The sequence below is a fragment of the Canis lupus genome, chromosome 26 (assembly GCF_003254725.2).
Source record: "Canis lupus dingo isolate Sandy chromosome 26, ASM325472v2, whole genome shotgun sequence".
Lineage (NCBI taxonomy): Eukaryota > Metazoa > Chordata > Mammalia > Carnivora > Canidae > Canis > Canis lupus.
In genome coordinates this window covers 29,568,080-29,595,169 of record NC_064268.1, presented here as the reverse complement: position 1 = coordinate 29,595,169, position 27,090 = coordinate 29,568,080, and the positions used below count along the sequence as shown (strand labels likewise).

Sequence of the window (27,090 nt, the reverse complement as noted above, 5' to 3'; positions counted from 1 at the left end):
CAGCAGGCCAACAAAAAGCACAAAGAAACAAAAAAGCCAAGAGGGATACCGAGAGGCGTCAAACTGCTGCTCCTTCCACGCTGGGGTAAATGCTTAACTGAGAGGGCTGCCAGCCAGCTCAGGGACCCCTCCTCTCACAGAGGGGCCAGCCTGAGGTCACAAGGCACATCAGCAGTAGACATGGGCGGGCTGCTTTTGTCTTTGCACTATTTGTATCCAAGTACTTTCGCTTTTAATACTGGGCCTGTTGCTCTTTCACTGCTGACGTGCTTGCATGCAAATCTGGATGTACGCCCCTGGCTGTGCCTTTCGGAGATCTGCGTTAATCGGAATTTACTGCACAGGCAAGGGAGAGGGCACAGTGTCACGCAAGGGTGGCAGGTGAAGGCCACTGCTGAGGGCCTTCTCCTTCTTCCCGGCTGCCTGGCTGCTGGAACGGCACAGCAGGGCCTGCCTTTACCGACTGTCCCCTTTGCAATCAAGGACACCCACTCCCAGGGGTTTTGGGGAAGTCATCACTGTTGAGTTTGTCCTGTGGTCAATGAAGGCTGAATTAAAATCTTATTTCAGAGATGCTGTATCATCCTTCCCCTCCTTGAAACGCCAGCAAGGCATCCCAGAATGGGCAAAGCCTTTGCTCTATGCCTTGCTCCCACAACCCTCCTTCCTAAGTCACTGCAGCATTGAGAGTCCACTCGACAACAGACAGATGGGATGACACCCATACAACCCAGGACCTGGCCACCAGGCCACCACCTGCTGTGCTACTACCCTGGGGACACAGGCCTGTGAGTCCAAGAACAAACAGTAAACCTAGTGTCAAAAGAAACACCTTCAGGGAAAAGTAGTCTCAGGAGAATATAAAAATATAGGCACTTTCGGGATCCCTGGGTGGCGCAGCAGTTTGGCGCCTGCCTTTGGCCCAGGGCGCGATCCTGGAGACCCGGGATCGAATCCCACGTCGGGCTCCCGGTGCATGGAGCCTGCTTCTCCCTCTGCCTGTGTCTCTACCTCATTCTCTCTCTCTCTCTGTGACTATCACAAATAAATAAAAATTAAAAAAATAAAAATAAAAATAAAAATATAGGCACTTTCTAAATCTTCATTACTCCTCATCTATCTCCAAATTTCACCTGACCGCTCTGTTTTGGCTCAGGGAACCAGCAGAGACAAAACGAGGGGAATAGGCCTGGGGAAGGCAAAGCTGGGATGACAAGCACGTGCAAAGGGGATAGGTACAGAGAGACAGTGAGCCTCTGCTGGAGCAAAGGGACACTTAGCAGGTATTTGTCAACACTCCCAATTTCCAACTGCCCCCACCAATTTCTGATAGGAAAGAAAACATCTAGGGGTGAAGGGCTCCTGCCTGTGGATCACCTGTGAAGCCAGTCCTTGAGGAACAGCAGTGTGGTGAAGAGGAAGCAAGGAAGGGTGGGGTGTGGGGGCGCAAAGGAAGCTCAGGAAATGAGGTGGCCAAGTACAAGAGTAAGAGGATGTCTTGTTAAGGCCATGGGCCAGCTGTTAAATTGGGGATACCTTAAAAGAATCTGTAGTTTTCTCTAATTCCATAAAAAATAAAATGAGGAAATATGTTGAAAAACCAACCAGATACTTTCAACAGACGCAAGATACAATAAAAATGGGGTTCAAGGGTGTGTCCCCAAGGTCTTTAAAACACAACCAGGACTGGGTGCTCAGAGCCCTGCTGCAGTCCCTGGCCCAGAGCTGGATGGCCCAGCGTGGTTTGCTCCCAGCTGAGGCCACCCCGCTGCCAGGTGGGTAGAGTGGAGGCTCTGGGGACCAGACCAGACCAGCATGATGAGGCCTGGGGGACAGGGGAAGGACGGAGAGGTGTGGCTACCCGACAGGAGACATGGGCACCGGAAGCAGTTAGTCACACAGCGGCCACGAGGTTTTCCTGCAGGTTAAATACATTGCCAAGATTCTCACAATGGCCAGCCAGGCCACCCAGGAACCACTGGGAGCTGAGTGCTGCACATCTGCTGCCAGTGTTCCTCTCTCAGAAGACCCTGAGGTCTGAGACTGCACCTTTCATTGTCCCCTAGGACGGGCTGCTTTATTCCCTTGGTTCTTAACTCAGAAGTTCTGACTGGCCTGCCCCACTGTGGGAATTCCTAGGCTCACCCCTCCTCTCTGGGACTACTCCAGAGAAAGGCCTGAATAGCATGTGACGTCCCTTAGCTTCACTCAGTTTTTACCATCTCCCTCACTCAACATCAAAAATCTAAGTGTTGGGATGCCTGGGTAGCTCAGCGGTTGAGTGTCTGCCTTCAGGTCAGGGTGTGATCCCAGGGTCTAGAGATCGAGTCCCGCACTGGGCTCCCTGCAAGAAGCCTGCTTCTCCCTCAGTCTATGTCTTTGCCTCTGTGTCTCTCATGAATACATAAATAAATAATCTTAAAATAAAATCTAAGTGTCATGGCTATGACATGAGGCTGGATATTCCCAGACCAGTAGTAAGAGCTAACACTGTGGCACTTAATGTGGTGCCAAGCACAGCTCAAAACCTTTACATTTATCAATGCATTTAATCGGCCCAACCACCTACTGAGGCAGATGTGTCTGGTTTGCATATGAGAAGACAGAAATGTGTGGGGGAAAGCTTTGTAGTTTAAACCCTTGCTTGAAAAAAAATAAAAAAATAAAAAAAAAATAAACCCTTGCTTGACCTGTGCAAGTCTAGCATGAAGGCCCAATGACAAGAGTGAAGGATGCCTCCCCACACAGACGTGGGGGGAACAGCAGGAGCAGGGACATACACAGGCTCCATATAAAATTCCAGGCACCATACACTACACACTGTACACTACCTTTTGTCTAAGACATGGGCAATCTGAATACATATATGCACTTGTATCTGCAAAAAGAAATATTGGAAGGATAAACCAAAATCGGAGATAAACAGTTACCCCCAGAGATACCAGGGGTTGGGCTGGAAATGAGACTTCACACATTGTTTTATGGTTTTCACATTGGAAGCAGGTACCTTTTTTTTTTTTTTAACCAAATTGAACATAAAACTAACAAGCCAAAAGAAAAAAGTGCAATTCCTAAAAAATTCAAAATAAAATGAAATGTATAAGCCAACTATCAGGCAGGTGTCAGAATTATACAGCGAAAAGAATTATTTTGAGTGGTTATTTAAAAAACAAAAAAAGCAAACAAAAACCTGCACATCCTTAGTGGAAGGGATGCACTTTAAGGACTAACAGAGCTGCAAAGAAATCTTAAACTTCATTCCACATTTTGTTATTATCTGTTACCAATATTAGTAGTAATATTAGTCTGTTTATTTCAAAAGTATTTCTTTCCATTTTTTAAAGTTTATTTGCTTTTTTTAGTAATCTCTACAGCCATCCTGGGACTCGAACTCACAACCCCGAGATCAAGAGCTGCATGCTCCTCTGAGTCAGCCAGGTGCCCCCCAAAAATATCTTAGAATAGAGCAAGTAATTATGCTAATGATATTAGAAGCCAAGGTATTTATATTAAGAGAAAAGATACACGTTTAAAATGAAAGTGAAACCCTGTAAGGTTAAATTGGAATGGGAAATATCAGTGTGAAATTATGGGGTTTTTGAGGTTGCTGCTGTTATTACAAAAATATATTACTTCTTAGCTCTCTTCACAAAAAAGGTACAGAAGCCATTAGCACCAGGGTCCACACTGCATGCTCGAAATACCAGTTCACCCTCAAAAAGGAACCAGGGCTCCAGAGATGAACGGCCCATTCTGGGACCAAGACACAAGTAAGCTGCAAAAGATGAATAGAGTTGTGATAAGAGGCCCTAAAAGGGACAGGAGGGTGCTTGGGGGCTGCCCCTGGTGAGGAAGGGGACCATGGAAGCATCAAAATGAACCAGTGCAGTGGACTGAGGCACAAGAGCCCCAAGCTCATAATACTCACAGGGAAAGAACCACCCTCACTCCCATCCTCAAGCCCTACTGATCGCCCCTGGAGGTAACCAAGGGTATCAAGCCCTTGTGCTACAGAGGGATGATGGAGAGGAAAGCATTCCTGGTCATTCAGAATAGGCTGTGTTTCAAGCAACCAAGAAGCCTTGGCTGATGATAGAAAACCCTTCTTTGCAGAAAAATTCCTTCTAATAAATGTGTAAGGAAAGATAGAATTAAGGACAATTACCATTTTGTGATCCTTAGTTAAGCAGTGGAACCATCAGATGAGAAGTGGATGGGGAACTTTTTAGGAGAAGAGTGAGGCTGTCACTCTAAACCCCTGGCCAATTGTGGTCTTGTGGGGATTATGAATACAGGGCACCACCTCAGACATATTACTGCTCATGACACCACTGCACCCTGGGCTCTTCCCATCTAACACCCAGTCTACAAGAAATAAGAGGCAAAAAGGAGGGAGTCAGGCAACAGGGGTCACTGTTGGTAGAAACGCGCATGCTAAAGCCTCTGCCACTTAGGACTCAAAGGAAGTGAGGAAGCTCATTAAAACCAGAACGTTGGTAGAAAGATGAATGTTACAGGTGCTTCTGGAAAGGGCTCAGAGGAAATGAGGAACACGTCATTGGAAACTGAAGCAGAGAGAATCCTTGTAGTCTAGTGATAGGAAGTTGGCTGAATTGTATCCTAGTTGTGTGGAAGGCAGAACTTGTAAGCAATGAATTTGGATATTTGTCTGAGTACACTTTCAAGCAAAATTTTGGAAGATCTGGCCTGGCTTCTTCTTGCTGGTCAGAGTAAAATATGAAAAGAGAGAGAAAACAAACTGAGGAAAAAACTATTAAGCAAAAAAGGAACCTGGACTTGGATGGTTTGGGAAACTCTCAGGCTATCCAAATCTTTAAAAAAAAAAAGCTAAACTGAGGGGATTCACTGTTAGGAAGGTGCATTCTTAGAGAAAAGGCCAGGGTGTGGCTGGACACAAACTTTGCTATTGCCAAAGGGAATGAGGGCAGTATTCATGAATCCCTTCAGTCATCTCACAGAAGCCAAGGAAAGGGATGAAATCATACACGAAAGATCAGTGAAGAAATCCCTTTTCTGATGGTGTGAATCCTGTCACATTCATGGGAGACCCACGAAAGCGTATGCGTGTTATACCAGCAGGAACACTGCCAGTTTGGCCTGAAAAGGAAAGAGACTGGATGGAATCAAAGAAGGGTGTTAGACTCCCAAAATTCTATAGGCAGGAAACAGGCTGATAAAATGACTCAGCTGCAAACATGCTACTCTTCAAAAAAAGGAAAGATGACCACAAGGGTAGAGTTTTGGGCCAAGAGGCCAAAGCCATAAGCCCGGAGACTGGAGCCTCCAAAGTCTGCTAATCTTTGTTACAGTAGCTATAGGAAACTAATACCTTGTCCCTGTAGATGTGCCTACTCTGGGCATTTTACACAAATGCAATCAAGTGATATATGGACCATTATGACTCTTTTATTACATTTAGCATGATATTTTCAAGATTGATTTGTGTTACAGAAATATGTCAGCATTTTAATCCTTTATATGGTCATAACACATTCCATTGTATGGATATACCACCTTTTTTTTTTTTTTTTAAGATTTTATTTATTTATTCATGAGAGACAGAGAGAGCCAGAGACACAGGCAGAGGGAGAAGCAGGTTCCACGCAGGGAGCCCAATGTGGGACTCGATCCCAGGCCTCCAGGATCACGCTCCAAGCAGAAGGCAGACGCTCAACCACTGAACCACCCAGATGCCCTATGTACAAGTTTTGTGTGCATTTGATTAACTGTTTAATTTTTTGAGGAATCATCACAATGTTTCCATAGTGACTGCACCATTTTACATTCCTTCTAGCAACATAGGAGGTTCCAATGTCTCCAGCCATGAGTGTGAAGTTGTATGTCCACTGTGATTTTGATTTGCATTTCCCTAATGACTAGTGACCTTGAACAGCTTTTCATGTATTTCTTGGCCATCTGTATGTCTTCTTTGGAGATATGTCTGTTAGAGTCCTTTATCCCCCTTTTTTTAAATTGGGTTTTTTGTTGTTATTGTTGAGTTGGAGAAGTTCTTTATATACTCTGGATACCAGTCCCTATTCCATGGGTTGTCTTTTCACTCTTGATGGTGTCCTTTGATGCACAACAGTTTTTAATTCTTTTTAGTAGTTTTAAATTTTGATGAGTCAAACTAACCAAGGTTTTCTTTTGTTGCTTGTGCTTTTGATGTCACATGTCAGAAACTGTTGCCTAATCCAAGGTCACAAAGATCTATGCTTACATTTTCTTCTAAGAAATAGAAGCTTTAGCTCTTAAATATAGGTCTTTGATCCATTCTGAATTAATTTTTGTATATGGTGTGAAGATGAGATCCAACCTCAGTATTTTATATATGGTAATCAGGTTGTCCCAGCACCATTTGTTGAAAACACTATTTTTCCCCACTGAAATCTTTTAGCATCCATGTTAAAAAAAAAATCTATTAAAAAAAAAATCTATTAGCAGTAAACACAAAGGTTTATTTGTAGATTCACAATTCTATCTTATTGATTTGTATGTTCATCCTTCTGCTAGTATGACATGGTCTTGATTACAGTAGCTTTGTAGTACATTTAAAAATTCGCAAGTAAGAGTTTTCTGATTGTTTTCTTTTCTAAGATTGTTTTGAGTATTCGGGGTCCTTTGAATTTCCTTAGGCAATTTCTACAAAGTCTATTTGAAAGTCTTCCTCATATATTGAAAAATGTATCAAATCCCTGAGCAGCTGCTCCAGACCCAGTGTTCTTGGTAACAGGAGGCCTTTGATACGTATCCCATTGGGAGTCATGTATTTTAACATTCTATTTTTACATATTCTAAAATACCCTAGACATACAAAAAATGAATAATAAGACAAATGCCAGCGCTCTTCTTACCCAGCTTAAATTTAAAAAAAAATAAGACAGGAATGCCTGGGTGGCTCAGCGGTTGGGCACCTCCCTTCAGCCCAGGGTGTGGTCCTGGGGTCGTAGGATCGAGTCCCCCATCAGGCTCTCCGCATGGAGCCTGCTTCTCCCTCTGCCTGTGTCTCTGCCTCCCTCTGTGTCTCTCATGAATAAATAAAATCTTAAAAATAAATAAACAAGACAGAGAGGTAACTGTCTCGCTCAGTCCGTTGAGCATGCAACTCTTGATGTCAGGATCATGAATTCAAGCCTTATGCTAGGTGTGGTGGAGCCTACTTAAACCACTCCCCATCCCCCCAAAAAAACCCACAGAAGAAATGCAAGTAAACAAGCAAGCTAGCTCTGCATGCTACCAGTGACTTGCCCTACATTTCAGTCTCTTCACAGGTAAATGGGAGAAAATGTCACAAGGGCTAGATAAAATTATGCACTTCTCTCAGCCTTACTACATGCTACAACAAACACAGTTGGTGAATACCAAATAATGAGAACTGACAGTGAAGCTTCTGAACCAGTATGTAAACTAAGGATGGTGCAGGAGTCCAGACTGTCACACATTTAGACAGAATAAAGAAAGGAGTATTGCCTACTGAACCTTCTTCATGAACCAGCTGCACCCAGCTCAACTTTCCTGGCAGATCTCAGCAATTGTTAAGAAAATGCTAGTCTTTTTTTTTTTTAATTTTTAAAAAAATTTATGATAGTCATACAGAGAGAGAGAGGCAGAGACATAGTCAGAGGGAGAAGCAGGCTCCATGCACCGGGAGCCTGACGTGGGATTCGATCCCGGGTCTCCAGGATTGCGCCCTGGGCCAAAGGCAGGCGCCAAACCGCTGTGCCACCCAGGGATCCCAAGAAAATGCTAGTCTTGAGAAGCCTGGGTGGCTCAAAGGTTGAGCATCTTCCTTTGGCTCAGGGCGTGATTCCGGGGTCCTGGGATCAAGTCCCGCATCGGGCTCCCCGCAAGGAGCCTGCTTCTCCCTCTGCCTCTCTCATGAATCAATAAGTAAAATCTAAAAAAAAAAAAAGAAAGAAAGAAAAGAAAGAAAAGAAAAGAAAAGAAAAGAAAAGAAAAGAAAAGAAAAGAAAGAAAAGAAAAGAAAAGAAAAGAAAAAGAAAAGAAAAGAAAAGAAAAAGAAAAAGAAAAAGAAAAAGAAAAAGAAAAAGCTAGTCTTAGGGTGCCTGGCTACCTCAGTTGGTGGAGCATACAACTCTTGATCTCAGGGTCCTAAGTTCAGGCCCCATGTAGAGCTTACTTTAAAAGAAAGAGAATGCCAGTCTTTTCACGTATTCACATTTTTCAGTGTACACAGCTGTTCTTTTCTCAGCTCTAATACGTGCTTCTAATGCCTGAATTCTTGGCGGGGTCCCACAGCCACACTCGATTAAACAGGGAGAGCAGAAGGTATATTCAGATTCAAAGCCAGACTCTCGCCCTGTGAGGTCTCTTAAAAAGGCTGAAGGTAGGAAAACACCTCCTTTTATCAGGTGTACGTAGACATGCTCTTCTTCCCTTTCTGGGAGTACAGCTGGCCCTGACCCTATTTCCCAGGCTATGCTTTTTCCTATTTATTCCAGCTGACTGGCTGCTCAGCTCAGGCCCTCCTCTTTGATTGGTCCTAAGGAAGCTTCCCACTTCTGATGCTCGCAGCCTCCCTGGTCCCTATGTTTCACTTTGGCCTTCCAGTGGGGGTTTAGTTCTGTACTAGTCCTTTCTATGCTGTAAACCGGAAACATATACTACTTTTGCATAATACTATATTAAATGCAAAAGAACAGATGAGTGTTTAACTAACATGCTTAATATAAAAACAACCAAGTAATAAGCAAATGTTTAGAAATGCACCCAATTTTAGTAACCATCACCACACACTGCTGCTATAAGCACTGACACAGAGCTTCTGGGACTCGACTGTGCTCTCATCCAGTAGATGCCAAATTTTCCTGAATCTTGAAAGGCTGGTTCAAATGTTTGGAGTCACTATTCTCACAATAACCCACTATCCTCAGGCACAAAAATTATTTTTACTTCCATCAGCCTCCTTTAGGCAGAGTAGTCCTATCTGTAGGAATTAAAGGTGCTAAGGAATTAAAATGGCTGTTTGGGTATTTTTTGCTTTGACAGATGGGAGGCAGTAAGAGAAGTGATTAAGAGTGTGGTGATATCAGGCCATCTGGGTTCCATTCCCAGCTCTACTTCTACCCAGATCATTGACCTCCTGGGTAAGTTAACTAACATCTGTATGCCAGAGCCGCCTCTTCTGAAACTGGGGAGAGTGATACTATATTTGCCTCATAGAGCTTATGTAGATCACATGAGCTCACTCACGAAGCGTATAGAACAGGGCCTTGGGGTACACACCAGGCAGCCTGAGGTGCCCATTAACACCCCAGTTTCCTTCGAGGTGGACACCTCTGGACCTGCCAGCTTGCCAGGACTCCCCTGGAGGTGAGCCTCTTCTCTGTGGCCTCTTATACTTCCCAGACCCTCCTAGACTCCAGAAACAGATAAATTACTCTTCCCCATCTCTGCCCCTGCTCTAGGGTCTCACTTTTTCAATTCTTTCACAGTTGTTCTGATGGAGTCTCCGGTGGGAGGGGCAGGTAAGAAGAGTACCCGGGCTGCCATCTGACCAGCCCTTACGGAAAGGCCTTACTGCACTGACCGGTATCCAGCGCTATGAAGAGCCTAAACAGTAGTAAAAAGCTGGGCATCAGATGACAGTGCCCAAGCAGTATGTCTGTCTCTGAAAAAAAAAGAAAAAAGAAAAAAAGAAAGACAGGAAATTTCCAACACCTGTTAAAAATACTTCTCTTCCAAATAGTTGGGGCCTCCTCTTGGGAGTTAGGGATTTAGAACCAGCTTGATCAAAGGAAATGGGGCTGTAGTCATTAAGGTCTAAAGTATGGGCTACAGTGAAGCAGAGGCTAAGACAGTGAGGAGGCTGTTGTACTGCCCCATGCCCTCTTTGGGCTGGAAGGCTTATTTCCCAGATAGGAGAGTGTTTGTGATAGCCAATCTTCAAGAGGGCCACCAACAATCACTGGCTTCCCTGTAAAAACAGGCCACTGCTCACATCAAACACAGAGGTGAGGGGCACCTGGCTGGCTCGGTAGAGTGTGAAATTCTTGATCTTGGGGCTTTGGGTTGGAGCCCCATACTGGGTGTAGAGATTGCTTAGAAATAAAAGCTTTAAAAAAAAAAAAAAAAAAAAGGCGATTCCCACTGCCCTTAAGATCTGCTGTGTCAGAATGATGTTCTAGGATTTCTGAGGACTGGTAGCTTCCACCTCCTCCTCCTCAGAAGCCAGCTGCCATGCAGTTAAGGAAGTCCAGGCTGGAGACACCACGGGAGGCCATGCCGGGAAAACTGATGTGCAGATATGTGAGTGAAGCCTTTATGGACCTTCCAAGTCAGCACAGCTGCCTGCTGATTATAGCTGCATGCGAGGTCACACAGGAGACCAGCAGAATGGTCAGGCAGGCAACTCCAATTGTCCCAACTGCTGACCCACAGAATCAAGAGAAACAATTTACTGCTTTAGGTCATTAAGTTTTAGGGGAGTTCCTTATCAAACAATAGGTAATAAACAATACTGAACCAACAAGTTCTGCATTTCAAAAGTTGAACTAGTTCAATAAGCCCTCATCAAAGTTCTTTAAATTCTAATACAAACTAACAAAACCAGTAATAACATCTAATCCTCCCAAATATTTGCAAATTCTACATCTAATAAGAGAATGATATCCAAGACACATTAAAAACTCTTACAATCAATTAAAAAACCAATAACTCAATTTTATTTTTTTTTAAATATTTTATTTATTTATTCATGAGAGACACAGAGAGAGAGGCAGAGACATAGGCAGAGGGAGAGGCAGGCTCCCTGCAAGGAGCCTGATGCAGAACTTGATCCCAGGACCTTAGGATCATGACCCGAGCCAAAGGCAGCCACTCAATCACTGAGCCACCCTGTACCCCAAGAACTCAATTTTAAAATGGGCAAAGGATCTGAATAAACATATCTCCAAAGAAAATATACAAATGGCCAACAAACACACGAAAAGATGTTCAATATCATTAGTCACTAGGAAACACAAATCAAAACCACAATTTTTATGAAATACTACTTCATGACAGCTATAATAAAAAACACAGCATGCATGGGTGGCTCAGTTGGTTAAGCATCTACCCTCGGCTCAGGTCATGATCCCAAGGTCCTGGGATGGAGTCCCATATCATGCTTCCTGCTCAGCCGGAGGTCTGCTTCTCCCTCTGCCCTTCCCCCCTGCTCCTGCACACACTCTCCAATAAATAAAATCTCAAAAATAAATAAATAAAAGAGACAAACAATAACAAGTGTTGATAAGGATGTGGAGAAACTGTAATCTCAGACCCTGTTGGTGGGAATGTAAAATGACATAATTGCTTTCAAAAATGGTGTGGCAATGTTATGCTACCAAATGATTCAGCAATTCTACTCCCAGGTATCTACTCAAGAGAAACAAAAACTTTATGTCCATAGGAAAGCTTCTACATGCATGTTGTTTTTGTTTTTGTTTTTAAGATTTTAAGTAATCTCTATGCCCAGCGTGGGGCTCAAATTCACAACCCTGAGATCAAGAGTCACATGCTCTACCAATTGAGCCGGCCAGGCAACCCCTTGTACACAAATGTTCACAGCAGCATTATTGGTAATGGCCAAAAAGTAGAAGCAATCCAACCGACCATCAACTAATGAACAGATAAATTAAATGTAGTATATACATACAACAGAATATTATTAAGCAATAAAAGGGAATAAAAGTACATGCTATAAAATGGTCTATGATGAAACTTGAAAAATATTATGCTAAGTGAAAGAATCCATATACCATAAGGTTGCATTTATATGAGAAGTTCAGAAAAGGCAAATCCATAGCAATGCAAAGCAGGTAAGTAGTGGCGTATGGCCATGGGGAAAATGGGGAGTGCCAGCCAATGGGTATGGAGTTTCTTTTAGAAAATGTTCTAGGAAAAAAAAAAAAAAGAAAAGAAAAGAAAACGTTCTAGGGCAGCCCTGGTGGTGCAGAGGTTTAGCGCTGTCTGCAGCCTGGGGTGTGATCCTGGAGACCCAGAATCGAGTCCCACGTCAGGCTTCCTGCATGGAGCCTGCTTCTCCCTCTGTCTGTGTCTCTGCCTCTCTCTCTCTCTCTCTCTCTTCCTGTGTCTCTATGAATAAATAAACAAAATCTTTAAAAAAAAAGAAAAGAAAATGTTCTAAAATTCAGATTGTGGTGATGGCTGTACAACTCTGTGAATATCCTTAAGACCTCTGAACTGTATATTTTAAATGAGTGAATTGTGCTGTACATGAAATAAATCTCAGTGAAGTTATTAAAACAAAGTTTATTATGCATAACCAGAGTGCAGACCCCCCTGTGCCTCAGTGCTCAGAGCTTTCCTTATTTGTGGTCACCAATACATACTTGTGTGCTCTAACCTCTAAGACCAGATCATACAGGTGGTTTCTGGTCTGGAAACTGCTTTTTCTGTCTGGTAATCTCTATCTTTCCCTTTTGAAAAATGTTCATCTCATCTAAACACTCGGACCATTTCCCAAACTGACGTCTGTATGTCTTGACAATTAGTTTGTCCAAACCAGTATCCCATCAAGGGGCATAAATAGGATCTGCTTTTAATTCTTGACATCCAAAGATGTCCGAGAACTCCCAAAACCAAACTCAGGCACAAAGTGCTCAGAGCAGATCTAGTGCAGCGGAGGGTCTGCACAGTCAGATTTGCAAGGAAGGCAGGGCGGGCGCGATGCAGAACAAAAGCCCCTGGAATCAGCCCCTCCTTGCACAAGCTGGGTAACCCTAGACAAGCTGCTGGCTTCCTTGTGCCTGTTCTGCTTCATTTCTACTAAAACAGCTCTGCCCTGGGGAGAACACTCCAATGAAAGGATGAGACAAGATGGTCACATGAAAAGCCCACGGCACCAGGCCCGGGATAAGAACTCACACAGCGGAAATCCTTCCCAACTACTCCACTTGTGACATCCCTAGGCCTAGGTCCTAGCTCAAGGCCTCAATCTCCACAAGCATCACCTTTAGCACTTAACACAACAGAATAGGAATGCTTCTGAGCCCACATGTCAGGGACCCATGGGCAGCATTCTTACTCAGAGGAGCAGCTGGGACCACTGTGAGCACACTACAAGATTCCTGGGAGCTGACCATGAATGGAGGGTGTTGGCAATAGGGTTGTGGTCAGAGGCTGGGCCTGTATCCTACATGTCCCTCCAAGTACCCTCCCTATAACTGTAGCGTGGACACATGGGAAGATCCACAGCATGCTACTAGGTAAGGCTGACAGCACCCATGGTCAATCACTGACCAGCCACCCCACCCCTACTCCGCAGGCAGAGAGCTTCCAGAGTCTGCCTCGCACCCTCCCCTTCCTAAAGCCTCTGAACTCTGCCGGGGGCTCCAACCACCAGGGCCTTACCCGGGTCTTGGCCTTCAGGAACACATGGCTCTCCATATCCTTGCTGGATTTACTGTGGGCCACACCGGCTTTTCTCATGGCATCCTCACTGTAACACAGAAGAAGAAGAGATGTTGACACATAACTGTAGTCTGCTTACAGGGTTCCTGGCCAGCAGGCCCTGCTCAGCAGCTGCACCTGGGTGGAAGAGCCACTGTCCCCCAGCACAACAGCCTGGCTAAGGCCTAGGAGAGACATTTAAGGAGGGACTCTCAGCAAAGCAATAAAAGGCAAGCTGAGCAAGGTAAGAAGGAAGAGCCACGAGAAGGAAGAAACAGAAAAGGTAGACACCAGAAAGCAAAACAGCTACCCCCCCACATGAAAGATGAGAGGGGCCAGGCCCTAGAAGTTGTTCACAACCAGCACACAATCAGGTGTACTCAGATGGCTGAGAAGCCGCCAGCACCCTCTATTTCCTACCCTCTGAGCAGCCTGGGTCCCCTCCCCTCAGCTCTGGCATTAAGGACAGTGGGACCCTGGCTCCAGTCTCCTCCTCTGTAAAATGAAGGGGCCATGCAAAGTCAACTCTCAGTCCCTGCCAAGGCAAAGGTCCTTATGTGGGGTGTGCAGGTTCTCCAAGTGGGACCAAAGAGATAAACCCCACAAATGTGGAAACTACTTAAAAACACATTTGCCAGCAGGCACCTGAGTGGCACAGTCGGTTAACCATCTGCCTCTTGATTTCAGCTCAGGTCATGGTCTCAGAACTGTGAGGTTGGACTCCATCCGCAGCATGGAATGTCCTTGAGATGCTCACACTTTCTTCCTGCCCACACCCTCTCTAAATAAAATCTTAAAAACCAAACCAAAACAAACAAACAAACAAAAAACATATTTGCCAAAACATGTCCAACCAGAGATGGAAGGCTATCACAGGTTTTCACTGGCTGATGCTCTGCTAGGATGGAGTCATGCACATCAGCTAAGCCTGAGCTCCCCCTGAATGGCAGGGCACACCCCACCAAACACAAAGCTAAGAACATGTGTGCGTCTGTTAAAAAGGGACATGTCAGGCTTGGGTCCAGCTGGTGCTAGACAGCCTTCTGACCACTCCAAACAAATGAACCAACCAACCCCAGGGTACTTAAAGAATGTGCACATGGGGCTGCATGATCGTGTTTGTGATCCTTAAAAAAGTCCAGAATGGAGGCTAGGTGCTAAAGCTTGAACAAATCTCTATCAATGGTGTAAAGAGGCATAAAATGATGCTGACCCACCACATTGCTGGATAACTCATTAAACACATGAGAGCAGAGTCTACCCGTCTGCTTCCCCAAGCTGCACCAAGGCAAAGCAGCAGCAACAAGTTCCTGTAGGCAAGGCAGCCAGGAGGGACCAGACACAGGCAGGAGGGGCAGTGTGACCTGGGCCACAAGAGCGGGACAAATCGAACAATGCAGGAGGACAACTTGAGATCCAACTCGTGAGAAGCAAAGCAGGCAAGCCTGGAGGACCTAAGCAGCGTGAGGCAGGCATCCACACACAGAGATCGAGAGTTGTCACCTGGTTAGGCTCTAAGTCACTGAGTGTTTCCAGTAAAAAAAGTGACTGAGCCCACCCACTTTCATAAGGGTACCTCACCTGTGCCCCCCCAGGCCATACCTGTCCCTTGCCCACCTCCCAAGAGCAGTGTGAGGCAAACCTGCCATGGAGGCTTGCCAGGGCTGAGGGCCACAGAGCGGCAGACCAATGGAGGAGAGAACAGTGGACACGGCCAAGAGGGCAACTGCTGGCCAGGGGGACGTGATGGAGGCTGAGGGGAAGTGGAGAGGTCATGAGTTGAGGGCAGGACCAGGAGCCAAGATGTGAAGCACAAAAGGACAGAGGGGGGGCTGAGGGCTCTGAGAAAGGACTCAGTTATGCAGATGGGCCCTGTGCCCAAGGTGAGCAATCCCCAAGGGCTTAGGTTGGCTCCTGCTGGCTAAAAGCAGTCTTCCCCAAGCTGCCGGCTGGCCACTGTGACGGAGTCAGCGGATTCGCAGGACCCACAGGCCCCCGCGAACCCTGACCGAAGCAAAGACACCTGGCACAACCCCAGAGACGAGACACAGACACGAGCTTTAATAGCTTTGAGGTGGAGGGGGACCTTGCAGGGCCAAAGGCACCAGATGCACTAGGATGTGCTGGAGGAGGGACCCTGCCCTGTCCTGGACCAGCAACATCACAGATGACACGGACAGTGGCAGCACTGGCTGCTAGGTGACTGAAAAGAGCCTGAGGAACCCTGTCCACACAGGAGGCCAGAAACAGGCCTGTCTTGACCAGGCAAAATGCACACCTTCACACGAGGCAACGGAACTGGGATAAATGTCCCCAGCCGGTGCCAGGGCCCTGCGAGGCAGTGCCGTGCCCGTGTCACATACGGGTCTCTTCCACTGCCGCACACAACACCTGCCTCAACAGGCCCTGCATGTTTGTTGGCTGAAGAATGAACAGGCGCCCTGGGCACTGTTTTCAGTTCTGCAAGTCATAGCTTAAAAAATGTTTTTTGCTCCCGCTTCCAGTCTGCAGATCATGCTCCACCAAATAGAAGATGAGGCAAAAAAGAAACCAGGCAGTTCTGCTCTCTGTTACCATCCAACATTTTCCCCGAAGAAGGCCCCGTCTTTCCTTTTTAGCCGGCTCAGCATCTTGTCAGTGGCGCCATCCATTATCTGGTTCTAACTGCACAGGAAACAGCTTCTCTCATCAGTGCTTAGGGATGGTGGCCCTCCCTCCCTCTGTACCAAGGACCAAGCATGCCCACTGCATGAGCCTGTCGTGGGTCCCAGCCCCACATTCAGGCAGCCCCTGCACAGATGCAGGAGCCGCTGCTTTCCCAAGCCTCCTCTCTTCTGTCCCCAGGACGCCTACAGGAGCAGCTGGACCTGGATGGCCACTCCTCAGCCTTTGTCTCCAGAAAACAAGACCCTTCCAGCAACCATTACTAAACAAATGTAAACTAGCACACAAGAGGACAGGCTGATGGTTACAGCTTCAGGGAAACAACTTTGAAGAACCAGCAAGTCCTAGTGAGCTCCGCCCACACACAAGCAAGCCTGAGGTCAGTGCCAGGAATACAAGAGCCTGCCCAGTCAGGGGAGGTCAGGGGGCAACCAGGGTCAGCTTACAAGGGTGGACCCTAATTGGCTATCCTCCCACAGTTCCAATACCAAGGCAGTTGCCCCCAAACCTGAGGCTGCCAGGGAGGCGCCAGTACCATAACAGAGGGGCCTGTCTGGTGGCTATGGCCTGGGTGTACCCAGCCCCGAGAAGACGGCCGGATGGCTGACACTGGCTCAGGCAGCCCCTTGCTTCAAGCTGGGCTCTGCAGCTCCCCTGGTGCAGCTTCTTCCTGGTAGCCATGGCTACACTGGGCTGGTCAGGGTTCAACTGGTATCTGGTTTAGACCGGAGTCTCCTGGGGAAGGACCAGATCCATTCCACAAGCCCTGTGAACCACCACCAGGAGGCTGAAGGAGGCCCTGCCTGTCTAGACTTGGCCTGTGACCTTAGCTGTGTGTCCACCAATTGCCCACACTGGAAACCTGGGTACGCCCTCTTTACTTCCCAATTCTGACCTCTGTTCCTTAAAGTTTAACTCCTCACTCCACCTCTCACTGCATTTATGGTGGTCCTTCCTGATGGGCCTCTGTCTCCAGGTCCCACCCCTACCACTTGTAGTGTCCCAAGCCATGTGACTACCCATGGGAGTGCGAAGTGGCGCAGGTTATGTCCCCGCCTGCCTCAAGGGCCTCGCTCCTCACCAGCAAGGCAGGCGGCTGTGGAGCCCACTCCCTCATCACCCTCCTAGGGGCTTACTGCCAAGCATGCTGATGCCCAACCATCCCACCAGCCTGCCCGGTGGGCCCTCTGACTGGGCTCCTCACTTTCTGCCTCACAGAAACTGTAAGCAGACTTACAGTTACAGGTCACACCCGTGGCACCTCCTATGGGAACTGCTGGCTCCCAGTTGGTCAGCCCTGCTGTCCTATGAATGCCTTGAGAGCAGGGACTGATATGCAGGAGGCGGTAATCAGCACCAGACAAATAAGTGGCTATTTTTAACACAAAAAGTGGTAATGCCATGCATTTTGATGGGACATGACGTGCAGACCCGAGAATCCATGTGGCAGGTACAGGGGAAACTGAGCCTTGAACGAGCACATCCAGGCAGCAGAGGTCAGGGTGATGGGAAAGGTATGTGCCGGAATGGGCGGGAAGTGCTGAGCACTGAACCTGCAGGAAGTAGACAGAAGAAGAGGCTGGGCTCTGGAATCACACAGACCTCACACAGACCAGGGCTCAAATTCCGACCTGGACACTCGCCAGCTCTGGGTCTTGGGAAAGGCGCTCTATCCCCCACACACATGCCCTTTATGAAGGAGCTCTCTTGAAAGGGCTGTGGCAGGATGAAGGGAGGTGCACAGAAGAGCCCAGGGTGTGAGGACAGGCCCAGCCTTGGCACAGCCTGCACAGTGCCTGTCTACTATCCGGCATACTCTGCTGCCTCACCTCTTCCCTGTCGCCAAATTAGGAAACTTAATTTGCCAACTGGAGCTGGTTCCTAGTCTTTGTAATCTGAATCAGTGAAGGATAAAGCAAAAAAACTAGCAAACGGTGTGTCCTGGGAAAGCGCACATGGATGTAAGTTCCAGGTGTGCTAACATTCTAGCCTGCCCCTCGCCACTCCACTCCCAAGCCAGCGACCCTGGTTAAGGCATCACCTCGTGGGTCCTATGCGTCCTCACCTCATGGGGCTGGTCTGAGGATCATAGTAGTTAATGACGTCAGGCACTTGGCACACAGGAAGCACTAGGGTGTGTTACAGAAATCAGAGAACAGTCTGCCTAACTGCGCAGGAAGATTGCATCCCAAAATACCTCCAATGTTCAATGACGCTGGTGTCGCCCCCTTCCTAGCAGATGACAGCAGTGACTGCATGCAGCTCCCTCAGGCAGAGCTGCTGTCCCCCTGAGGCTGAGCCACCTGGAAGCGTGCTCCCAGGGTGCCCAGCTCTGCAGCCCCAGGGGGCTACACACTTCTCAGGAAAGGCCTGAGCACAGGTATGCTGATGAGCAGCATTCGGCAGCCTTCCCTGCTGACCCTCCCCTCGCTCTCCCTTCCAGAGGGCCCTGGTTCACAGCCAGGGACCTTCCCACCTTTCCTGACAGCACCCTCCTTACCACCGCCCCTTCTCCAGGCTCAGCCTCCTTTTCCAGTGCTAACCATGTGCTCGCATTCGCAGAGAGTGAGTTCCGTCTGCTCTCCCGCTGCTGCCTAAAGCAGGAAGGTTCTTTCCTCTCTGTCAGACTCACCCTCCTGGCTTCAGGTAGACAGGAGGCCCATCCATCTGTGTGAGGTTTTTGTTTTGCCCAGAGAAGCACCTCCTCATTTGAGAACCACACACCCATCAGCCAACTGACCTTTCATGGGGCAGGAGTTTTGCCAGCCCTGCCTCACCCCCACCCTACAAGAGAAGCCTCCAGATGAAGTGGCACCTGTGTGTGCAGAGTCTGTTCAGCCACCTGGGACAGGACCTTGCAGCTTGCATGGGTGACCCTTCACCCTGTATGTGGAAAAGCCCCAGTCATAAAAGTAGCAGACAACAACAGGAGAAGAGTTACATAATGAAAGCCTTCCTCAGCACACCATCAAAAGTAGATACCACATAGGGAAAAAGATCTTGCTAAGTTAAAAAAGATTCCCACCACATTTTTACCAACCATCTATCTACCAAAGAGATAAGGAAAAAGTGCCCCTGATACTCCAGGCCCTTGGCAGCTCAAGACCATCGCTGAGGTCCGAGCAGCAAAGCTCTGGCACCCCTGCTTCCCTATCAGGTACTCAGGGCAGCGCCATTCCTATGCAATGACCCTGTACGTTTGAGGGTAGCCTCCAGGACTTGCGGCACAGTGCAGGCCAGCACAAGAGAACACTGTTTCACCCTCTCTGAATGCCAGCTGGGTCCAAGCACTGCACATGGTTTGAGGCTCATCCCGAAGCTTCTGCCCTGCCCTACAGCCAAGGAATCCTGTGAGCCTGCCCCCAGGAGAAGGGCCAGGAAATGCAGACAGACCAGAAGGAAAACAAATCACTACACTGCCCCTGAGCAGGAAACACAGCTTTGACTTAAATTAAGCTAGCTTAAGCCACAGTCTAAATAAATATGTTCCCTATAACAATTTCATTTAAAAATAAAATTAAATGAGATATGAACCTCCAGGCTGGCATAAGAAACTGAATCTGCATGTCTAATTTTGTTCCATCGCAAAACCCCACTAAAGCTACGGAAAAGGGGGGATTTTGTTTTTCTTATCACAAACTCACAAAGCCAGGAAGGACAGGAGTGATGGCTCCAACAACAGGATTTTAGAATCTGGAAAGCTGATGGCCCAGTGGTGAGACACGGCAAGCTGACCAAGAAAGCAGAGTCCTAAGTAAGGGACGGCGAGGAGAGCTGGGAGCCAAGTCAGTGATAGCCCCAGATCTCTGCAAGGCTCTGGACAGGGGTGTGGCAGGCACTCAGGGACCAAGGGTAAATGGAAAGGTTCCTAAGTGAAAGTCCTCCTCCACTTCAAACTGCTGGGTAACCACTTCCACACTAGTAGACCTCGGAGATTTATTCTCTGGAAAAGCGTAAAATGGAGAATCACTGGACTGGGAAGGGGTCAACCGAGCCAGCTGAGAAAGCACAGGGAGGATAATGAAGGAAGCAGACGGTGTGGCCTCTGAGTGTGTAGATCCAACTAAATGCTGAGGCCCATCCGTCTGCTCCTCTGCCCACCTGTGGCCTCCTCCAGTGTGGCACCCAGGCCTTCACCCTACAGCCCAGTGTTTGGAAGACCATGTTCTGGTGGAAAGACCCAGAACCTGAAGCTAAATGAACCTCCAGGGAAGCTGGCAGTGGGCATGCCCCTCATGCTCAGAGCATCCACCTATCTTCCCCATGGCCTTCTCTTAGAGTGAGCCACCAACCAAGGGTTCCCAGACACCCTCACACCCTCCCAGATAAAGACCCCACAAGAAAAAAAAACGTCAAAAAACCTATCTTTATTTTCCAAGGAGATAAGACATTGCATCCACTAAACAGGAAGTCAGAGTACAAAAAAAAAAAAAAAAGAGAGAGAGAGAGAGGAAGAAAAAAAAGCAAAGAGTTCTTAGAAATAAAAGCATGTAAGCATGTCAGCAATGAAAGGTCAGAGATAAAATTGAAGAAATCTCCCAGAGGGTACAGCAAAAAGACAAAGAGATGGATACAGGAGATAAAGGAAAAATTAGAGGAGGAGATAGAGGGGCCAACATTCAGACACAGGGGACAGAGGGAGAACAGAGAGTGGAGGAAACGTGGCTCCCTGTGATATGACTTGAAGAAACTTTCCCTGAAGTACTCAACAGGAATTCTGGGAGTGAGGCACATGGCCCTGAAGCTCGCTGGGAGAAGTGCTGGGCCGGCACAGCAGCACCACCAGAAACAAGAAAGCTGCAGGATGCACTTCTCCGTCCTCAAGGAAGTACTTCCCACCTAGAAGCCCATGTGCATCCAAATGGACATGGTCTCCAGAAATGGAGTTCTTTCTCTAGAAGCCAGTGGAATGAAGGAGTAACCAAACCAAACCAAACCAAACCAAACAAAACACAAACAAAAAACCCCATAAAAACCACACTACAGGATAAAGAAAACAAGAAACCTAGCACTGGAGCCGTGCAACTTGAGAGACTAGCACTGCCTCTTGCCTGTGCCCCAAGAGCTCCAGAAGTCCAAGGAAAAAACTGGAGCTGATGCAGAGCCTGGCAGTGCTTAGTGCGGGGATAACTATACTAAGAGGTGACAGGAAGGTACGGGAAGAGTCAGCCATGGGTACACAGAAAACTGGGCACATTTTTAAGACTATTTTATTCTCCAGAAAAACTAAAAACCAAAAACCTGTCACAGTATGCTACAATGGTTGTCTGCAGAGTATCATCTGTGCAGGCATAAAACATAAGTATTCCTTACAGAGTTGCCCAGGAGGTAACATACTGGTAGAACAAGGGAGCAGCAGAGATAATGGCTGTGTAAAGGGAGCTACAGAGAAAGTCAATACATAATTCATGAAACTCATAAATGTGACGCCCCAAGACCGCAGCATGTGCACATTACTCAGAATCACAGGCACATGCCAGAAGAAAGAGTGGAGTCACAGGGGAGTTCTCAGTGAGAGGGGGCCCATCATGGTTTCTTGCAGCGTTTTTTGTTCTGTTTTTGAAGATTTTATTTATTCAAGAGAGAAAGCTGGGGGAGGGACAGAGGGAGGGGAAGAGAATGCCAAGCAGACTCCCCACTAAGCACAAAGCCTGATGCAGGGCTCTTGACATGGGGCTCGATCCCATGACCCTGAGATCATGACCTGAGCAGAAACCAAGAGTCGGATACTCAACCCACTAAGCCACCCTGGAGGCCTGGTTTGTTGGGTTCTTTTGTTTGTTGTTGTTTTTACCATTCCTTGACTTTTAAAAGTCATGTGCATGCATTACTTTAATAAAATAAGAATTAAAAGTTAAATGATGGGGTGCCTGGATAGCTCAGGCAATTAAGCGTCTGCCTTCAGATTGGGTCATGATCTAAAGTCCTGGATTGAGCCAGCATCGGGCTCCCCACTCAGCAGAGGGCCTGCTTCTCCTTCTCCCTCTGCTGCTCCCTTGCTTGTGCACTGTCTCTCTCAAATAAGTAAAAAATAATCTTTAAAAATAAAAATTAAAATTAAATGAAAAATGCACATGAAAAGTGTGCTACAGACTCTGCCATGGAGAAATACTCAGTGAACTCCAACTGTTAATGAAAGTCTCCTAGGAGTGCCTGCCTGGCTCAGTGGTAGAGCATCAAGACTTGATCTCAGGGTCATGAGTTCAAACCCCATGTGAGACATAGAGATTACTTAAAAAAAAAAAAAAAAAAAAAATTCCAGACTCAGGCAACCCCCACATCCTCCCATCCAGCTGGAAAAGCCCATTCCCTGTCCCCCACCAGTGAAGGACTGTTCAGTGGGTCTTCCAACCTTCACCAAGTCCTTAGAAAGCTCCAGAGCAGCCTCCTGAGCCTCCCCTCCTCTTGGTTGTGCAGTTAGCAGTGGCGATTTACTGCCCCAGGACCCCAGGTACTTTCAGCTCAGAGGCAGGAAATGACTAGACAACAATTGCTCAATCCCCAACAGTAACCAGTGCAAACACCTGGCCTTCTTGACATCACAGGTAGCCGTTAGCATGTTGCCCAAACTGTATCCCAGACTGCAAATGCTTCCTTGTCTTGGCCGGCACCCTTCTGCATTCTGGTTCTCTGACTTTTTGAAGAAATAGAAAGTGTTTTCTAACCAGATAAAAATAAGTATTTCAGAATTTAACCAGCCACCTACATGTAGGAAAGAGTATTTTAGTCTTGTGGAAAGAAATTTCTTAATCACACAAACACAAGAGACTGAAAGCACTTTCTTTTCACATTCCTCTTGGTTTGTTTGATCAAGCTCTCCAAATCCTACTCTTAAGATTTCTCAATCCCCAACAAACTAGATCAATGGAAGAACTATTAAAGAGAATACTGTTGCCCTTAAAAGGACATGTTGTTATTTGAGCTTGTTGAGAAGACTACAGGAGCTTTGTCATCTACTGCAATCTGCCAGTCTGCTCCCCACAGGACTGGGAGAGCTGCAGAGGCCTTGAGACTCCTGTTCAGGTGCTGGCCTTTGGGCTCTAGGCCTGGGACAATGCCAGCTCCCCCAATTCCAGCCCCCAGCACATCCCGCTCCCCGGCAGGCAACCACACAGGGAAGACGCTCTCTGCCAACCCAAAGAATTTATTAAAATGCTTATCTCATATGACTTTGTGGTATCTGGGGGAGAGAAAAGCCCTATCTTCTAGAGATCTGCACTCAAGGTCTGGCAGTTGAAATCATATGGTGTCTGGAATGTGATTGAAAACAGTCCAGGAAAAAAAAAAAAAGAAAACAGTCCAGGAGGGGGTGGAGACGGATGGGTGAAACGGGCCATATGTTGCTAACTCTCAAAGTACCTGAGAGACCATTCTTCTATCTCTATTTCTGTGAATGTTTGGGAAAGGCCACAATGTAACTTTTAACAAGATAGTAAATAAAATGCTCATGTCAAGCATGTGGGATGGCTATTCAGAGGACCCTGGAGGAGGCTTACTTCCAAGAGTGCCCCAATGGGAGGCCATCTTGGCTGTCACACAGGGAGGGACCACGCACTGTGAGTCACCCTGGCTGCAGAGGCTTCTTGGCCTCGAGAAGCTAGGGCCTCTGAAGGGCAGTAACCAATAAAAGTTTTAAGAAATCTGCTCCCACACCAGAGGTCAGTCCAGTCCCTCACTACCTAGACAAAACCTAACTATGGGAAAAGTTCCACTGGCCAGAAGCCTTGCTATGTCCATGCCCTGTATGAAACAGGGACAGAGGAACACAGGGCCAGGCCAGAGTCATCCCCCAAGAGACAAACACAATCTGAGCTGTGAAAAAGCCAAAACTCAAATTGAACTTGAGTCTAACTCCACTTTAAAAACACTGGTATAGGGATGCCTGGGTGGCTCAGCAGTTGAGCATCTGCCTTTGGCCCAGCGTGTGATCCTGGGGTCCCGGGATCAAGTCCTACATCAGGCTCCCTACGTGAAATCTGCTTCTCTCTCTGCTTGCGTCTCTGCCTCTCTCTCTCTCCGTGTCTCTCATGAATGAATAAATAAAATCTTTAAGAAAAAGTTTAAAAATACTGGTATATACATGTATTTACATATTTTAAGATATATACATATCAAGGTATTACCCACAGAAATAGGACTGGAGGTCAAAAATCAAATTGTCACCAATGGCCATCTCTGGGCAGAGAGATTATAGAAAACATCTTCCTGTTTTGAAATCCTCTACAATGTTATCAGAAAGGGAATAAGTACTGTATACACTGGTCCTGAACACAGTGACAGAGGCAGGCCCAAGCTGCTGGGACTAGCTTCCTGTGCCCACACCACCTTACCCCAGTCTCTCCACACATCTGCTCTGCCCACCACAGCCACAGCCAGGGCCTTCTGCTCAGCCTCCTCTGCGGCCCCCACCCACTTCGTTCCTGCAGCTGACTGCTCTTCCAGTTTGCTCCCTGCACCACCCACTGGCTGCTGGACTCTCTCCTTGGAAGGGCTGACACCCTCGCATACTCCACACATCCATCACCTTGTACCCCACCCTTCAGAAGCAGCACAGAATCACAGCCCGTCTCCCTCACGGGTGCATACCTGTATCTTTCTCCTCCCTTCCTCCTGCGTGTACACACACAGTCATCAAATTACAAAGCTTCTTTCTTTACAGACTCTCTCCCTCCTAAATCACCCTCTCTCCATTCCCATTGCCATGGCACCTAGTAGGTCTCAAATTTGAGTGTGCTTTCAAGAACAACAAGGGTGCTTGTTATAAAGGCGGGTTCCTTGACAATGCCAGATGTTGGCAAGGATGTCTGACAAGGGGAACTCCCCTACATGGCTGGTGGGAATGTAAATGGGTACATACCAACCTGGGAAAACTGTTTGGCAGACCACAGTAATGCTGAATTCAGGCCACACCCCTCAACCTAGCCTGGATGCTCAGCCCAGAGAGCATCCAGCATATACCCATCAGAAGATATTCCCCTGAATATCCCTGGGACTATCTTCACATAACCAACAACTGGAATTAACTTCAATGTCCATCAAGCATAGGGCAGAAAAGTGACCTGCAGTCAAGTAACGGATGAATAACACATGGCATAAATAAGAACTGCTACCCATAGGATGATCACCCATCACAGACATCATGCTGAATGAAAGATGGCAGACACAGTATAATTCCAAGACAGGAAATTTAAGAACACATCTCTCCATGGCCCAGAAGCCAAAAGAGTAGGAGCAGAATCTACAGTGGCTGAAGCACACAGGGAGGAGGTGCTAGGAGGTGCCAGGCCTGTTTCAGATGCAGGCTTGGGCTATGGCTATGGGGCATTTACACATGTAAACATTCATCCGTTATACTTCAATGTAAAGAAGCACCAGGGCGCCAGGGTGGCTGTCAGCTAAGCCTCTGCCTCTCAGGGTGGCTGTCAGCTAAGCCTCTGCCTCTCGATTTCGGTTCAGGTCATGATTTCAGGGTCCTAAGATCCAGACTCACATCAGGCTCCGTGTGCTCAGAGAGGAATCTGCTGCTCTCCCTCTGCTCCCCACCCCCATGTGCTTGCCCACACAAGAGTGCTCTAAAATAAATAAATAAATAAAAACAAAAACAAAAAACCACACACCATGTGAGACAACCAGAGCTGCTATGCCCCAGCCCCATCCCCAGGTTTGGACTGGAACAGCCTTGTGACTGAATTCTGAGTACAGAGCACAGGTTTCCCTCTGTACTTTCACAGACTTGAATCCTCCCCAACATGAATCAAAGCAGACCCGTAGCTTTTGGAGGGCTCAGGGTGATCCATCAGAGCCTCTCAGGGCAAATCTGGCATTTTTTCTACTTTATAACAGAAGCACCATCCAAAACCGTGACCAGATCACTTCCTCAAACATCACCTCTGATGAGGACTGAAACAAAGTTGGAAAGGGGTGGGGAGCAGAAAAGGATAAGCAGGGATGCGGATAAGCCACTTGTTAACCAACAAGCACCCCATCCACACCGCTAGAGCCTCTGGGAGTGTGGAAGGGGTGGAGTTTTGGTCCAGGCCTCCAGCCTGGATGTACCTCACCTGCCTGTCCTTCTCCTGGACCAGACGCAAGTGGCTCAGCTCAAAGGCTAACCAGCAGCTGGGCCACTCTGGTTCCCTACGTGCCCCCCACCCCTCCAGCAGATTCCCAGGCGGAGAACTTACAGATGCCTGTGGGGCCAAAGGCTAAGTGAGATGAAACAGGGTCCAGAAGGAGGAGGGAGCAAGACAGAAGTCAGTTGCTATTCATCAAGCTCGAGCACCAGAATGTGTATAAATGAAAGAATGGGTAAGTCTGAGGGAAGGGTGTACTGAGCACTCTGTACTATCCTTACAACTCTGTATGTTTGAAATATTCTCAAAATAAAAAGCTCAAAGTAAGAGAATGAAGACTTCCAGAGGTCCAATGTCTTCTCCAAGGAGTCACTGCACTCAGTAATGGCCATTCCACCTCAAGATACTTGAGGTCATTCAATCAGGGATCTTTATTAACCCCCACCAGGTTAGCAAGAGAGTTGTTTTAAAGTAGAAGGGAGTTTCTCCCTCACAAGGTGGGTTTCCAGATCATTACACCTGGGATTCTAGTGTATCTTCTTTGCTCTCCAGGACTGGGTCTTCAATTATTTACCTGTTAAACAAAGAACCACCTCGTAACTGTCATGGACTCCCTGTTTTTAAATGTTTCCAATTAAAAAAAAAAAAAAGCTCCAAATGAGAAGTGGTTCAATGTTGAGGGGCACTGATGAAAGAAAGCTCTGGAAGGCCATCAGAAAAGAAGTCAGCACTGTTTTCCACCACCCTATCTGCTATTATTATGCACCTCATATCTAAGTCAAGGCACCATGCCAGTTGCTCAGTGAGAGGTAGAGGTATAAGATCAGGACCTACACTCAAGGAATTTATAATACCGTTGGCAAGGCAAAAAAAAATTATAATGAGTATAAAAATAGCAAAAAAGAATTCTTCTGTTCAG

At 47.1% G+C, this 27,090-nt stretch overlaps 1 protein-coding gene across 4 annotated transcripts in view; it reads right to left on the bottom strand.

Moving 5' to 3' along the window:
• The window catches only part of MED15 (mediator complex subunit 15), a 68,950-nt gene that overhangs the window by 31,998 nt on the left and 9,862 nt on the right, over nucleotides 1-27,090 (bottom strand). For 2 of the 4 annotated variants that reach the window (XM_025474897.3, XM_025474898.3), the window contains exon 2: nucleotides 13,396-13,483. In XM_025474897.3, coding sequence (XP_025330682.1) covers nucleotides 13,396-13,483 — 88 coding nt within the window. Of the gene's footprint in view, nucleotides 1-49; nucleotides 218-13,395; nucleotides 13,484-27,090 lie in introns of those variants that run through there. The other 2 variants (XM_025474899.3, XM_025474900.3) reach the window with 1 other exon arrangement.